The following is a 15,787-nucleotide window of genomic DNA, read 5'->3' as shown; positions in this document are numbered from 1 at the left end:
GTGCCAGCCTCTCGTGACTGAAGAGAACTAAGCATTCAATCACGTTGGACTTGCAGCCAATGTTATGAAAGCAACATCCAAGCGACTGAACCCTGTTTCTGTTCAAACAAAGCTTCACACAGCTGCCATACAATACAGTAGCGACTGCCACATAATCCAGCCAATTGCTCACATTACTGGATCCCAGTGGAGTCCTAACCATGGGGAAGCGGAGTCTGCCAGCAACTCCTTCAGCACCACATGTGAACAAGGATCACTTCTAACAACTGCTTTTACTCATACCTCAAATCCATCGCAAACCCACCATGTGACTGAATAGGCCAGCTGCAATCTTCGGGTTGCCACCTTTTAGCAGGTTCCCCTGATTAAGGTAACATGCTTGGCATTTGCTACAGCCCCTCCTTCTCTAGAACAGCACCTTACCTTGCGGACTTGGCAAACTTTGTTATTTAGAAATTCTGGAGAGATGCTATAAGGACGTTTTATTTGTGAAGGCTTTTACTTGGGTATAAGGGGCAGGCACTTCCTTGAGGAGGCGGATTAATCAGGTTTCACTGCACTTTGATCGTGGAAGAATTCTGAGTCACCTTAGGACACAAAGGGAAAGTGGGGTATAAATATTTCAATAGCCACAGACAAACAAATCAGGAATTTCGGCAGGGTGCTGGCAAAACGTATCCTCTTTTTGCATTCGATCGCGCCGTACCCACACTGCGTTTTTGTGACCTACTTAGCAACACCTAGCGGACAATTACACTCAGCCACCGGCTGGTTAATATTGCTTGAAAGTTCAGGCTTGCAAGACCTGGATTAGTCTCCCAGTTTAGCTATGAAGTTTTCAGTCTCGTTTGTAAAATAAGATGCCTTGGATTAAATCCTTGATAAATTTCATTGATGCTGGTCGAATGTTGATGGGTGTCCTTGGCCGTGGAGAATACCAAATAATCATGGTTCAATGTTATTCTTAGAAAGGTGGCTATCTCCTCTTTTGCATATTTCCTTTCCAAGTGGGCATACATGTACATGTGCAAGCACACTCATGCAAACGGAGCTTACTTCTGGTACAGGTATTAATGTGGCTCAGCCCTTCCTGATTTCCACAGGAAGCAGTTGGGCCTTTTTTTTTTCCAGGGCCCTGCCATGAAGGGCAGGGAAACCAGAGACGTGAATGCACCCTGCTGTGGTTTCCATCCTCCTAGTGACAGAGATCACAGCACACAAGCAAAACAGGCTCTCCTGACTTCTTGAACAGTTCCTACCCCAGCCTGTATCCACACAGAAGCCACTGGCCTAGCTCCACTTCCCCCAAACCCGCTCTCCTTTGCTCTGAGTTCCCAAGGACCCTCTAATTGTTCTCCAAGCATGTCGCAGTATTTCCCTTCTGCAGAATGGGCTTTCTAGAATGCAAGTGTTTCTAATATGCCGCATGCATGCATGACAGGTAAGCCACGCTGCAGATAGCACATCATTTGCCTTGCAGTCACTTTTAGCTCTTGCTTTGAGCTTGATTTTGTACTGTGGATTATGTTACACTGATCTACAATGGCCCAAAATATGTAGACAGTATTGATTGGTGGAAGAGGACATAGAGCTGTTGTGGGTACGCTAATGAGCAGCGCTGACAGGATGCTATATAGAGCAAGGACAGCAGCAATCATGAGACATAACGGCCATTGGCTACATACTGAAAAAGGTCCTACTCCTCTGATGCCAGAAAAACATCTTGGTTGGGGTGATTCCCATCAGTCGCTCAGGGAGGCAGGAACAAGCTCTTCTCCTCCCTGTCACCTTTGGTGGGAGTCACCTTTTTCAGTTTTGGGACTCCAAGAGCTATGTCCTTATCTAAAAAACTGTACTGAACTAATTTAACATAAACAAACCAACTTGTTGCTGTTTGATACTTTGTAGGACTTTCGGGAGAATAGGAATTAGAGAAAATGCATAGCACAGCCCTTCTGGCCAGTCTGAAGTCAGGGGATCAGTAATCTCTGCTTTTGGATGGAAGAATCTGAAGCAAACCTCTCCACCTGATGAATAACCCAGTACTGGCTGACCAAAGTAACTCTCAATGTGAGAGACGACCTTCAGGGAACATTCCCCCTCTTGCAAAGTTTGGCAACTCAGCCAGTCTGCTTGAACACTGCACATCTGATGAATGTATTTTGCATGAAGCGACAGAAGATTCTTCTTGGCCCAGAGAAGCGTCTTTAACGTCTCCTTGTATAGGGAGGAGGATCTTGGTTGCCACATTGCCAGTTCTGGGAAGTACATGAGACAAACGGATGTAATCTCTGAAGTACAGTAGGGCCAAGCAGATGGCCCAAAGCTCCAGCACATTTATCATATCAGAAGACTTTGACGATATACCGTGAGCTGCTCTTTTGCTCAGGATAGTACCCCAACCCAATTCCTTGGTGACTAAAATCTTCCTTGCTTAAGATCTTTGTCTTGGTTCACTAATGTAAGCTCTGCCTGAAAAGGCCATAGCTATTGCTCGAGTCAGTGGGAGTGTAGTCTGTCCCATTGTATGGTATCCATGTTGGCGATAAGTTGGCCCATGAAGCTTGTGAGATTCAGTAGGCATGATGATTTACTCCTTCTGATGTCTCTTGCCAACTCCCTTGTCTTTTGGACCTTCTTGTCTATTGAGAAAAAAATTGGTTCTGAGTTGTATCTACTATCACTCCAAGGTGTCCCAACCTTTGAGATGTCCTCTGGAAGTTCACCAGGAAGCTGACTGTATCCAGTTGTCTTCAGTGTATCCAGGGCAAATCGCTGCCTAGAATTGGATCTAATGAGGTCATCAAGATACAAATGAATGTGGATACGCTGATGTCAGGGGAGAGGACCACTGAGTTTATTAGTATCTTTGAAGAGGCCTTTGGCGCAGTAGACAGTAGAGTCTAGTACTGAAAATGGTTGTTCTTGACACAGAACTGAAGGTATTTCTGGCAACCTAGGCAAATAGGGACATGACTATATGCCTTTAAGTCAAGCAATGTCAGGAATTCATTCAGCTGCAGGGCCTTGGATATTTATTGTAGGGTCTCCATTCGGAATCATTGTAAAGGAATAAATTTGTTTATGAATTTTAGGTTCAGTATTGCACACCAATCCCACCTGAGTAGACGCCCTAACCCAGGGGTAGTCTAACTGCAGCCCTTCAGATGTCCATGGATTACAATTCCCTGTAGTCCATGGACATCTGGAGGGCCGCAGTTTGACTAGCCCTGCCCTAACCTATCTAGTACTGGTTCATCCGTCTGAAATTGTAGCAGGTGTTGAATGGCCAGTAAGGTTCTCTGTCACTTTTGTGGGTCCCCACAATCAAGGAGAAGGTATGAAGCAATCCAGTGAGAAAGTAAAAAATGATTTCATAGCCTTGAGAGACCAGCTTGTTTGCTCAAAAGGCTGCTTGAGCGGTGTCCCATACTTCAACTGCTATCACTGAGGTGGTCAACCTGCAACTGGACCAGGCTGCAGGTGTGTGGAGGGGTCCTCAAATATATATTTTAGAGGGCAGGATTAGAACTCAAAAGATTCCAATCCTGGTAAGGTAGTAGATAGACTTCAGCATTCAGGATTCTCTTAGAGCGCAGTTTCAGACAGCAGGTAGGGAAATTCATGCCTAACAATTTGTATGAATGTGTATTTAATCATGTGAGCCCCCGCTTGCAGCCTGAAATGGGGCAGCACAAACAACCTTATGCTCTTATGATAGGCCTATATCATAAGCAACATCAGTCTGAACAAGAGTGGGCGTGATTAAGTCAGTCCAAAATGAATTATTCCGGCTACATTTGTTTAACAAACCTTTGTGTAGTGCTTGGCTGCCCTTTTCGGAAAATTTCTCAATACTAACAGAACCAGCTGTGTCAGCTCAAGCCTTTTGCTGCCCCTATTATCCCACACACTCAGATAAGGTCACAAACAGGTAGAAAATTTATGTTTTGGAGCTAAATAATTTGCCACAAGAGATAGGCGTTGGACGTTAAAGCTGCTAGAGCAGGGGTAGTCAAACTGCGGCCCTCCAGATGTCCATGGACTACAATTCCCATGAGCCTCTGCCAGCAAACACTGGCAGGGGCTCATGGGAATTGTAGTCCATGGACATCTGGAGGGCCGCCGTTTGACTACCCCTGTGCTAGAGCCTCGGCAGGAAACTTTTCTCCAAATTCAGCAGCCAACCAATGAATGAGAACAGTGAGAAGTATTTAACAAAGTTACTGCTCATGAGCAGAATTGCTAGATTATCCCTTCTGGCACAGAGGAAAGTATTGTTGAGAAAGGGTATAACGATGTCATTGGAAACATACTGTAGCGTGATTATCTAATTTAAGACATTTCTCTTGAAGTTTTGACAAGAACGTTGGAATGAAGATCCTGTCAGTCATCCAGCCTAGCACACAACACGAGCAAACTATCGGATTAATTCAAACCAAGTTCTCTCCAGAGTAGAACTCCCCTGATACAATTACTCTTGTGCAACTAACTACTACCTATTCAAAGTACACCATTTTTATGTTCACAGCACCTTTATTTTCCAGCTGAGACCTGTGAAGGGAAAAACGAGTCGGTCATAGAGCTACAGCTACCATTTGGACCCTACTGAAAACATGGCTGAATATTGCGAATGGTCATCTTGAATGCTTCCATTCAGTTCAGAGACAGCAGGTTCCCACCAAATGCAGGAAATGAACTGCAGTCACTAACCAATGCTCAAATTATTGGGCAAGATCAAATACATCTAAGACTAATCTTTAACACACACAAAAAGCTTTAACAAAGAGGAGGAAATTATCTGGAAAGCAGTAGTAGAACTAAAAATAGCCATCTGGGTGACAGGCTGTAAATTCAACAAGCTCTTGGAGATGAACAAAGCAACCATACCCCAGTAGAATTTCCTGCTCTATGAGACAAGCCAGCAAGCCTTTTTCCTATAAAGCCCTGGAGCCAACACATCTGCTTCTAGGCACTCATTTTTCACCGTCTTCAACAAAGGCAAGACAAATTCATTTTGGAGACAGGGGCCCTCACTTAACAATAATTATGGAAGAGCTAAGGAGTAAAAGATAGGGATCGCCGAACCTTTTATAGAAACAAAACAGAAGACCACTTCCTTGCACTAGGCTAATAAAAGGCCATGTGGGCGGGAAACTTATGCAAACAAAGGACTACTAAACTGATATAGACTCCAATCCAGAACATGTCAAAGTCACAGTGGTGACAGCATGGCCACGGATGCTCATATACAGCTTTTTAACAAATGATGCATGAGAATGGACCACTAGGTCAAAAGAGCTTTGCAAGCTGCCCATTGGTATTGTGACCACAGGGTACATGAGATAGGAACTACGAGGCTTTCACATTCTGGCCAGGAGTTAGATGAGACACTAGAGACCTTAACTGCACAACTATCAGATGACTGGGCTGGCACACTTGGGTCTCCCCCGCTCCTAGTTTTCCTAACCATCAAAATGCCGAACGAAATCTCAATGAAACAAAAAGCTGACATAAGTAGTATACCAATCTAAAACCCGCCACTGCATTTATTCAGAGCCTCTAATTCCCCTAACAGGTCACTCAGCAGCTTTTAAATGAAGTCAGCTGAATAAAGTATTATTTAACATTTCTTACGAGGCTGAAAAACAGCAAGCATGATTTCGGTTTTCAAATTGAGCTCAATCTGCTCTCCCACAGGCATGGTTCTATTACTTTAATCCTACAAACACTTGAAAGGTAGCAGCTACTCTTACCCGGGCCATGCCTGAGAAGCTCAAGGACAGCTGTGGATTCTGGCAAATCCTCAAGGTAATCAGGTAAACTGTGATAGACTAAACACAAATTCTACCGCTGAGATGCTTCTGTTGATGGTATGCTGCCCTCAGCCTATGGCCAGTCAATAAAACTGGAACTTTTAGGAGAAGCTGCATACTATACTTTACCAGCACTCAAAGAATAGAGTCAAACCCAAAAGAGCTCCTTCAAAACCTAAATTCTGAACAAGTCCAAAGCGTATAGTAAAGAAAGCATAGAAAATCATTGGGAAAAGAGTGTTCTGTTATGCAAGAGACATCTTCAGCAAACTGAAGGGGTAGACTGGTGGTTTTGTTACTCCCAACTGCAAAACTATAGTCAATCCAAATTCTCTCTTTTCTTTAACTGTCAGAGTGCAATTTATCGTCAAGATGGAACTCAGCAATGAACTAATTCACAAACCAGATTTTGCTCATTCTGTGTAGCCCTCAGCTCTCACCTGTTAACTAATCTTCTCATTGTCTCCATATTGATCTTTATACCATGGCATAAATATTCACTTACGTACTAAATGCTTCAAAATCCAAGTGCACCATTTGAATACAGATACCTGGCTGGCAATCTGGGAAAAGCAGTTCTGGAACATTCTTAATCTACCGTGGTGGAGCACTGTTCTGGCAATTATGTCGCTCCCAACTTCCATCTCAAAATGCATTGCTTTGACCCAAAAGAGGCAGAACACTTGAAAGCCACCCTTGAAAACCATTCTGCAACAATAGTAGGGAAGGGAGGGGGCAGAAATAAAGAATGGTGGACACAAATGTAGGGTACTAATATCTTTTGGGCTGCAAGAACATTCTTGTAAACTTTCAAAACCACTCTGAGCCTCCGGGGGGGGGGGGTCAGTATATAAAATAAATGAATAAAAACAACCATGCGTTGATTGTTCCTTTAATTAATAAACGCTGCTATATACTGCAAAACAGAGGGTCAATTTGTGAGAACAAAATGGAAAAACAAAAATTATGATTCAAATATTACCCACCCTAGTTTACCCGAGGTACTCATATTCCCACTTCAAAGCAAAGGGGGGGATTAAAAACACAATCTTTAAAAAGCCAATGTGGATGCAGCAGGGTCAACCCATGTCACCCATTTTCCAGCTGGATGTTCACACCAAGTGTCCGATTCTGGCACAGCAGCTTCTATAGCTCAAATGGTCAGGGAACAAGTCCAAGATATGCACCATACCAATAGGTGTCATTTACCAGCAGCTTCTCTCAATTTTTACCATTGAGAAACCGCTGAAACATTCCTCAGGCTTCGAGAAACCCCAGAAGTGGCAAGATCATGCAAAATACGGTTGGGAAGCATACCCATCTGGAGCCCCTCCCCTTCCTACTCCCTCCAGGTCCATAACCAGCCATTTTGGGAGGGGGGGGGGAAACAGGTCAACATGACCATATATGGTCATATCACCAAATAAATCTTTAACACATTTTAAAATATATACATAAAATTAATTAACTCCCACCCATTTGGGAGACCCTTCCAGGGCCATCAAGAAACCCTGGATTAGGACCCTATACATAGGACAGCATACAATCTCTTTAAACATATCCCCCCACCCATCAGATACCTACTTGGATATCTTCCAGAGAGTTTATGTTTTGGAAAGAAAAACTGTGGTGGTGGGGAGCTAATATATTTGTGGCTTAGTGAGAGCATTCTGAGAGGCCATCTCCATGGATAAGGAACATATAGAGCCAGAGAGTGACCTGTCCTCCAACACTTACAGAAGACACTGTACAGCTTTACTATGTCTTACCCATGCAATCTATAGAAAGAGCAGCAGTCTTGAAGATGGCCAGCCCACCTGATTTCACACACAGTTAAGTCCAGAGATTAATATTAAACATTAAGTTTTATAAGTTAACCGGAACAGCATCTCTGATTATTAACACCACTAGTGAGATACTTGCCTTCGTACAATCATTAAAAGGAGAGAAACGGCTCCCTTTATATTTCTGACAGAGGTTAAGTAGCATGTGATTAAGCAATGAATATTTTGTCATTTCACTGCCGGAAAAAAATATGGGGGGGGGGAGGGAGAAAAGGAACAGAAGAGAGTAATTCAGCTCACTAAAACCACAACAAATATTTGCCAAGTTGGGATAAAAATGACTGCTGGGTTGTCAAGAATAATCCGGGCTTCTGTAAAGGACAGTATAACCTCTTTCAAAATTATGTAATAGAAGCTTGACTTCACTCAGACACAGAGCATCAATGCACGCTAGCAAGGATAAGATGGTCTATCCAAAAGGTCTGGAAGACAGTGTGCTCACCTGGAGGGATGCTCATTACCAGACCCCCCATCACCACTCCATACCTGCTCCCTGCATGAATTAAGTAAGCTACTGGGGGGAAAGAAACCTAAGGACCATTACAGATGACCAAAACATGAGTCGACACCATCCAACAATATACAAGACTGCTCAAAGCCACCGCGCTTATAACAAGGGATGAGGGACAAGGCTTACGGCAGGCCTTCTACAATACCAAATTACAGAAATAAGCAACCTTGTAGGTTAATCAGCACACAACAGCTGTTTAAGTCCCAAAATAAAATAAGAGCCCAAGTTGCAAACTTCAGCATAAGCAATCGGAGCTAACTTCTGATGCAAGAAGTCCCCCAAAACTAGTTTCTGAAGGTATTATAGGGACAACGTTTATTACATCATTCAAGCAACGTCATCGGTAAACAGCTATGAATCCATACTGAATCCACTCACCTGCACATAATGGCTGAAACGGTATTTCAAAATGAAATGGAAGCACCATAATATGTAGAAATAAATCATGGCTTCAGGTGCTCAGGATGTTGCGAAGCCAGGAAAAAAAAAAAAAGCAGGAGGGTTTTTCAGTCTAATATGAAGAGTTGCAAATTAGGGCTTTTAATGCATTAGGGGCTATGCATACAGGACTGCATGCTATTCCTTTTTGCCTACCACGTTTAAAAAGTTACCGTTGCATATTGTTTATTCCTTTCTACTGCTGAACAAAGCAAACACGCTAACAATAGCACATTCAATTTCACTGTGGCACCAGCACACACACACACACAAAAGGTATTTTGTGCCTTTACATTCACACAAGGGTCAGTGCAAGGACCTGTACAAGCCAACAGGCAGCCGTGTCTCAGTTTCATCACGCAAAACTGGAAATGTCCCAGGACAGCCAAAAGGTCTGGTCACATGTATGCCTAAGCAATGTGATGTAGTACACAGTTTACAACTAATCTGATACTAAAAAAAAAATGATTGCAACTAATTTGACACTAAAAAAAATGATGCTGACATCTAGAAATGTAATATCCATTTCCAGCTATGCTAGTGTAGCACAAACAGGAGATGTGGCGTAATAATTATATGTTATGTAAATGAAGTAAAAAAAATACTAACACAGATAATAAAACCACGACGCATGGTTCTGTTCTACTGTTTGGAGTTTCATTTTCAATCTCAACAGTAAACGTTCCCTGCTTGTCTTAATAATAATAAAGCTAATATTACATCCATATGGCTGAAGTTTGGTCACAGCTTCCCTCCCTACTCCCTCATCCATTCTTACAGCATTTGCAGAATGATATGAAAGGAATACTTGACATCTTTAACCTGTGCCCTGGCAAGAACATGGGGATCCTGACACCAAATGGTTGGCCAGAAAACTTGACCATCCCAAAGCACCAAAAGAACACACAACCAAAATAAAGCAGAATATTCAATCCTTTAAAATATTTGCTCTTGCGTTTTTAAAAGATTTTGTTAAGTTAAAATGCAAATGTACTACCTTGATCTGTATATATTTAATATGTTTTTAAAGGGATCAGCCAACACGGCTACAACAAATTTCTTAGACAGTACATCACTACCCCCTTGTGGATATGCAACAAAAGCCTTATCTTTGATCTTTTGATTTTTCTAAACTGAACTCCTTCCCTTCAACTTTCACCAAGAATGCCCAGGCTTTTAACTCGCCTGCTCACAGGTCATATTAGAAATTATTTCTAACTCTGAAGCAACATTATTTACTTTGTTACATCAAGCAAAATCTTTAATCCCTTGTTGCGAAACTAACCCCAAAAGCAATTAGATTTTACTTGATTTATTATTTGAACAAACACAACACACACACACAAGAAAGTATATTGTTTGACATACTATTTGAGTCTTACAAAGGTCTTCTACATTCCTATCAACTACCAGTTCAGGGCACCCCATTTCTTATACTCTCCTTATAATCCAGTGTTTATAATGTGATCAAGTTACAGATTCTTATCTTACAAACTGACTAGTAAGTAGCATGTTCAGTCCAGATATAACCAGTCTTAAAAGTTAAATCACCAAAACAATACAAACAGTCTGGCCCCAAATGCAGAAATAAATAAATTAAATAAATAAAGCTACCCCCATACATACTATTTTGCCCTTGCATTTTTAGGTGCAGTCTAATTTTTAAAAATTGACCTTTGCCATCACAGGGCAAAGTCACGTTACTGATGCCAACCGAACGAGAAAGGAAGTGCATGCACACTTTAAAGCTACTGAACATCCCACATCTATTTTGTCGGACTGAAGTAATTAACACCCAGGTCACTATCAGGAACGCAAACACATTAAAACCTACAACTTATTAGGGGGAAGAAAAGGGGACAGGAGTACAATCTGGTAACCAACCCCATTGGAATGAATACAAAGTCGAAATATACATGGGTTTGCCTCAAACACTAACACAGAACTATCGATTTACACAAGCGGCATGCATAATCGAATCAATTTGACAGTGGTGAGAAAGATGAAAACTGACCTGTCAGGGCAAAAAAAAATATTCACACAGTAGGAAGAGGTTGGGCCAGATCCATGTCTTCTACTACTAAGAGAAGAGCAATGCTTTTTGAAAGGACTTGCAGCATTCACTATGGAGAACCACCACTCTGGTCTCACAACTCTACATGCTTGTCTTTCCTCTTACATGTGCTCTTGCCGAAAGGGTGGTACTAACACCCTACAATTATGCATATACTCCACCTAGATGAGGAACAAATTCCCAATCAATAGTAGATGGCCCTTCTCTCCCTAACGGAAGGTGCACCACATTAGGTTCTGACCCTGCCTCAAGATGGATGGAGAACATCTACAGAGGAGCAGCTACTGTCCCACCTACTGGGACAAGTGCCAGGAGAGGAGATTGGTGAAAGAGTTGACCAATCCTGTTTATGTCACAAAAGACAAGCCTAAAGCTCAACTATTAGTCCTTGACCTTTAGGGCTTATCCAGAGGCAAAACATGGGGTGAAGATAACAGAAGGTGGTATAAAGGAGGCATATATATATACGCCAATTATGAACATAGGCACAGGGCCTAAGAAAGCATCCCTGTCTCCATGTAGTAAAATTTGCCTCTTAGTATGTTATCTGCATGGAAAACCATACAAATCCACATAAAGGACATAAACAAATCAATTCTTCTATATGCTCTTCTCCGCATCTACTGTACACTGACAGGCACCTCCAATTAGTGGTACCATCTTATCTTTGAGCAATACGAAGGGGCAGAAGCTAACAAGGCCCTTGCCATGATGAGCTACAGTGATCCATCATCCAAAAGATCTACCCTACTCTCTATCATAGAGAAACACAAATGAGCTACTCTCACACAGCGTGTCCATCACCATATGTATTAAAGGAGCTGTACAGGATACTATCAGGGAGAATGTGTGCTCTTTTTCGTCTTTCAGCTCCATGCGCTTGTTTTTGCACGGAACAGTCCTCACCTCTAAGGCCAAACGATGAGCAATCATACACCCACCACTTTCCACAGATTCAAGAAGTAAAATGTTCAAGGGCTTCACCCTGTCCGGGTTGGGTGCCAAGGAGTAACGGAATTTACATCATTAGGCTCTGCCTTTGTCAAAGAGAACAGAAAGCCCATTCCCTATCAAAAAGGTTGTATGCACAGACTCCTTTTGCACCTGTCCCATATCCCAGCCACTTCCTACACCCCTTCTTCCGAACTTTGAGAATAGCGAAAACCTGCGCACCTACCGTAGAACTGCACAACAATGCAAAAGTGTGGTGTGACTTCAATGCACCCCTCGTGTCTTAACCTGCCTCTACAGTAGGGTACCACCAGGTCTGTGCCGGCCATCCCAGGGAGATTTCTGTCTTGATGAGTTAAAGACCTAATTTCTCCAGCACACGCTTGTATAAGGGGACCGACGACCTTCTCGGCGATCCCTGCGACTAGGGCTAACCCAGCCAAGAGAACATTAATCCAAGGAGGTTTCCTAAACCGTTAGACACAGAATAACCGTGTCCTGCCCAGGACCTTCTCCCCCAAGTGGATGAAAACCAATCCATCTCTTTTCTCCAGGCACAGGTGCAACTTTCCCAGACCTTCCCGAAGCCCAGGCAAGAACAGGTGGCCCGCCCATCCCCTCGCCACACCTGCCCTGCTGTCAACTGCCCCGCTCCCAGAGAAAAAGAGAGGCTTACGTCTTCGTGGTGTGCAAGAGCGCATACGAGAGCATGTGATAGCTGCCGGGCACCCATCGGCACACAGGACCTCACCTCAACACGTCATCGCATCCTGACGGTGCCCAGCCAGCCAGCCTAGTGTCAGGACATGCCCCCCTGCGCTGCGCTCTGCAGACTGGGCCACCTTCACGGGAGGACTCTCTCTCAGTCTCTGTCCCCCTGCCCAAGGGGTTCCACCCCCCCCCATACACACCCACCCTCCCCTTCTCTTTGGGGGTCTCCCCCTTTCCCAAGGAGGGGCACTCAGACACACACGCCCGCCTGGAGCAGGGCAGGTAGGGCCACCCAGGGGCTGCCCCGGGCCCCACGACACACGCTCCTCCCTGGCACGCGAGGAGGACATGCAAAGCAGGAGGGAGGGAGGGGCCGGGGGAGGGGCTTCCCGGGGGCCCCCTGCGCGTGCCCCTCCCTCCCGGGGCAGCGGCGCTCGCGGCCCCCGCCGGGACAGGAGATCCCGCCGGCGGCTGCGCGGAACTTTAGGTGAGCGGGACCCGGCCCGCCGGGCAAGCGAGCGAGCGAGCGCCCGAGGAAAAAGAGGGGGGGGGGTGCGGAGGGTCGCGCGCATGCGTGGTCCCGCGGGCTGCCCTCAGCCAGCCAGTCAGTCAGCCTCGCGCCCTCCCCTCCATCACCGCCGCCGCCGCCGCCCTCGCCGCCCGTTCTCGGTCGCTCACCTTCCGGCTTGTTTTCGGCGGCCATTTCCCCTCCGCGCGCCACATCCTCCTCCTCGCGACCGGGACTAGGCAGGCGCGCGCGCCGCTGCCGTTGCCGCCGCCTCCTCCTCCTCCTCCTGCTGCTGTCCGCCCGCCTCTTCCTCTCTCTCCTCCTCCTGCCGCTGCTTCCGTTTCCGCCGCCGCCGCTGCTGTTGCTGGTCGCTCCCCCCTGCCGTCGCGGCCCCTCCTGCTGCGGCCGCCGCTTCCTTCCCCGCCGCTAGCCCAACCACCACCACCGGGCCGGCCGCCGCGCGCGCGCCGCCTCCTCACACACGCCCCGAGGTGGCGATTGGCCGCGCGAGGGCACTGACGCGCCGCGCCGCCAATCGGCGCTCGCGGGAGGCGGGCCGGAAGAGAGGATGGGCCTGAGTGACAGCGCCCGCGGCCTACGGGCGGCCGGCTCGGCGGGTGGGCGGGAGAGGCGAGGAGAGGCGTATCGGAGGCGCTCCAACGGCCATGATGGCTGGGAGGGGGCGTGAGGGACGGAGGCGGCGGGCGCTGCGCGAGGAGGGGGCGGCCAATGGGACGGCCGGGTGGGCTGAAGGCGCCTCCGATGACAGCTCCGGCGGCCAGTCGCCGCGCGGGGGGAGAGCGCAGGCGGGGGGAGGCGGTGACGCAAATCGCCGCCCGGCGAATGGGGCGGCGGCAGCGCAGCGCTGAACTAAAAAAGAAGGCGGGGACGGGAGGGAGGGAGAGCGAGCCGGGAGAGGGGGGCGGGGCCAAAGGCCGGCTCGGAGGCGAGCCCTCCCATTGGCCAGTGGCCTTGACGGGCAACCGCGCCCCTCCTCACCCCGTTAACCCTAAACAAAGGAGCGGATTGGCGGAGGTGGAGGCGGGCGCGGTGACCAATAGCCGGGGCGCGTGGCGGATCCTCGGCACGCATTGGGCGGGGGTTCTCTCCGCGGTCCGCTCCCGGGTGCCCTCTTTCCCATGAATGGAGCCCGGAGCGAGGGCTCAGAGGAGCCCCGCAGCTCGTCTGATGAGCCGAGTGGAGCCAGATCTGGCACTGGGCGGTGCACTGAAAAGTCTGCCTTGCTCCATGGGTGGGTGTGCCTCGAAAGCAGGCAGGGAGCCCAGGGCTACCCGGGCCGGCAGGAGCGCCGCTGGAAAGCACGTGCTTGCGGGAGCTGAGCAGCCTGGGCTGTTCCCTGGGTGTGTGTGATAATTCACGGTTATGATTCCATAAAACGATTAAATTTGGATTATTGTGAGACGTTGATTGTCTAAGTTGTTTCTATTTGGCCCCAGTTCCTATTGTCAAAACTCTTAAACGTGTTCAGACCGATACGTTTCTTTGCGAGGGGTTGATTCCATGGAAGTTCCATTGTAAGCCACCCTTTATTATAATAAAATAATAAAAATAAATAACAATTTTAAAACGCAGTCAGTTAATGAGCTGTGCAAGGAAAAGGGCTGACAGTACTCGACGGTGCTGTTTCTGGAGAAGCCTGATGCAGTGGAGGGGGCTAAATTGCTGGGCTGGAAAAACTCTTTTCTCTGCCTTCAGCTCATGAGAAGGTTGCCGCCTTCACCTGTAAGAAGATTGCCCCCACCCCCAGGGGGTTATAGAGGGAAGGGACGGGGATAACCTGGGAAGACTGCATTCCTTCCGGGTGAGGAGGCTCTAGGTTTCGAAAAGACAATCAACTTAGGGAAAGCCATGAGTTATACTGAGGTACTCCATGAAGAACTACATCAGTGCTAGATAGATTCAGGTGGGTAGCCATCGTGGCCTGAAACAGCAGAACAAAGTTTGAGTCCAGGGGTACCTTAAAGACCAACAAAGTTGTATTCAAGGTATGAGTTGTCATGTGCATGCATCTCATCTCGCACCTTCTGTAAGACCTTTGTGGGTCTTAAAGGGGCCACTGGACTCAATGAGTGCTGGATGACATTCTGTTGCAGTACTGACGTGACTCATTTGCAAAGCACGCCCTGTTTGTACAGTGAGGCTAGCTTTGTTCTTCTGACATTGACCTCTGGGTCCTGTCTGCTTTTGGCAATGGTGATATGCTCAAATATTATTATAATAATCCATAAACATTCAAAGCTTGGGATCCATTGCTGCCTGATGTTGACGGCAAAGGGCATATCCTGATGCCTGAAGGTGTTAAGCCGGACGTGCCATCTGCCAGCCACCTTAGGTGGGGTCAGAGCGTCCCAATCTGATATACTCGCAGCAAAATATTTCAGCCACAAATAGGTTATTTGTGCCTTTTTTTATCTCAGAACATTTTTGCACTGAAAATAGATATTGTAGAGACTGCATATTGGTGAAGTCTCTAACAATGAGTGCATCAAAGGACTTCTGCTGGCTGTTCTGGTTCCAGATATGGGCAGAAGACCCCAGGAAAGGAGTAATTAAGAAAAACAAGGGAAGCTAGACTGGAAGATAGAATGACACAGAAGATGCAAGGAAGAGGCCAGAGGAGAGTCTCAACTGGGGGCAAAAGGAGGAAGATGCACATGCCCTGAACTGCAGGTGTTACTGATATCTTTGAGCCTGTCGCCCTCTCTCAGCCTAACCTACCTTGCCGGGCTGTTGTGAGGAGGGAAACCAAACCAGTTTCTTTGGAGGTCGGATAGGATAAACTTGCACCAAGTAGGTGCATGATCTGACAAGCTGTCCCCTTCTAGTCACAAATAATATAGCCCCTTAGGGCTGCAGTTTGGTACAATTAGCGATTTATTTGGAGAAGAAAGATTCCTCAGATGAACGCAGGAA

General features: G+C 46.6%; 1 protein-coding gene across 7 annotated transcripts in view; it reads right to left on the bottom strand.

The window, feature by feature from the left end:
- Window positions 1-13,721, bottom strand: part of CAMTA1 (calmodulin binding transcription activator 1) — a 619,127-nt gene extending 605,406 nt beyond the window's left edge. For 4 of the 7 annotated variants that reach the window (XM_077312347.1, XM_077312336.1, XM_077312339.1 and 1 more), the window contains exon 1: window positions 13,024-13,721. In XM_077312347.1, coding sequence (XP_077168462.1) covers window positions 13,024-13,048 — 25 coding nt within the window. In that variant the 5' untranslated portion in view covers window positions 13,049-13,721. The remainder of the gene's footprint in view (window positions 1-13,023) is intronic. The other 3 variants (XM_077312337.1, XM_077312338.1, XM_077312341.1) reach the window with 1 other exon arrangement.
- Window positions 13,722-15,787: the final 2,066 nt, after the last annotated feature.

This window comes from Paroedura picta, chromosome 15, assembly GCF_049243985.1.
Source record: "Paroedura picta isolate Pp20150507F chromosome 15, Ppicta_v3.0, whole genome shotgun sequence".
Taxonomy (NCBI): domain Eukaryota; kingdom Metazoa; phylum Chordata; class Lepidosauria; order Squamata; family Gekkonidae; genus Paroedura; species Paroedura picta.
The sequence above is the reverse complement of the archived record's forward strand: the minus strand, read 5'-3'. Positions and strand labels throughout refer to the sequence as shown.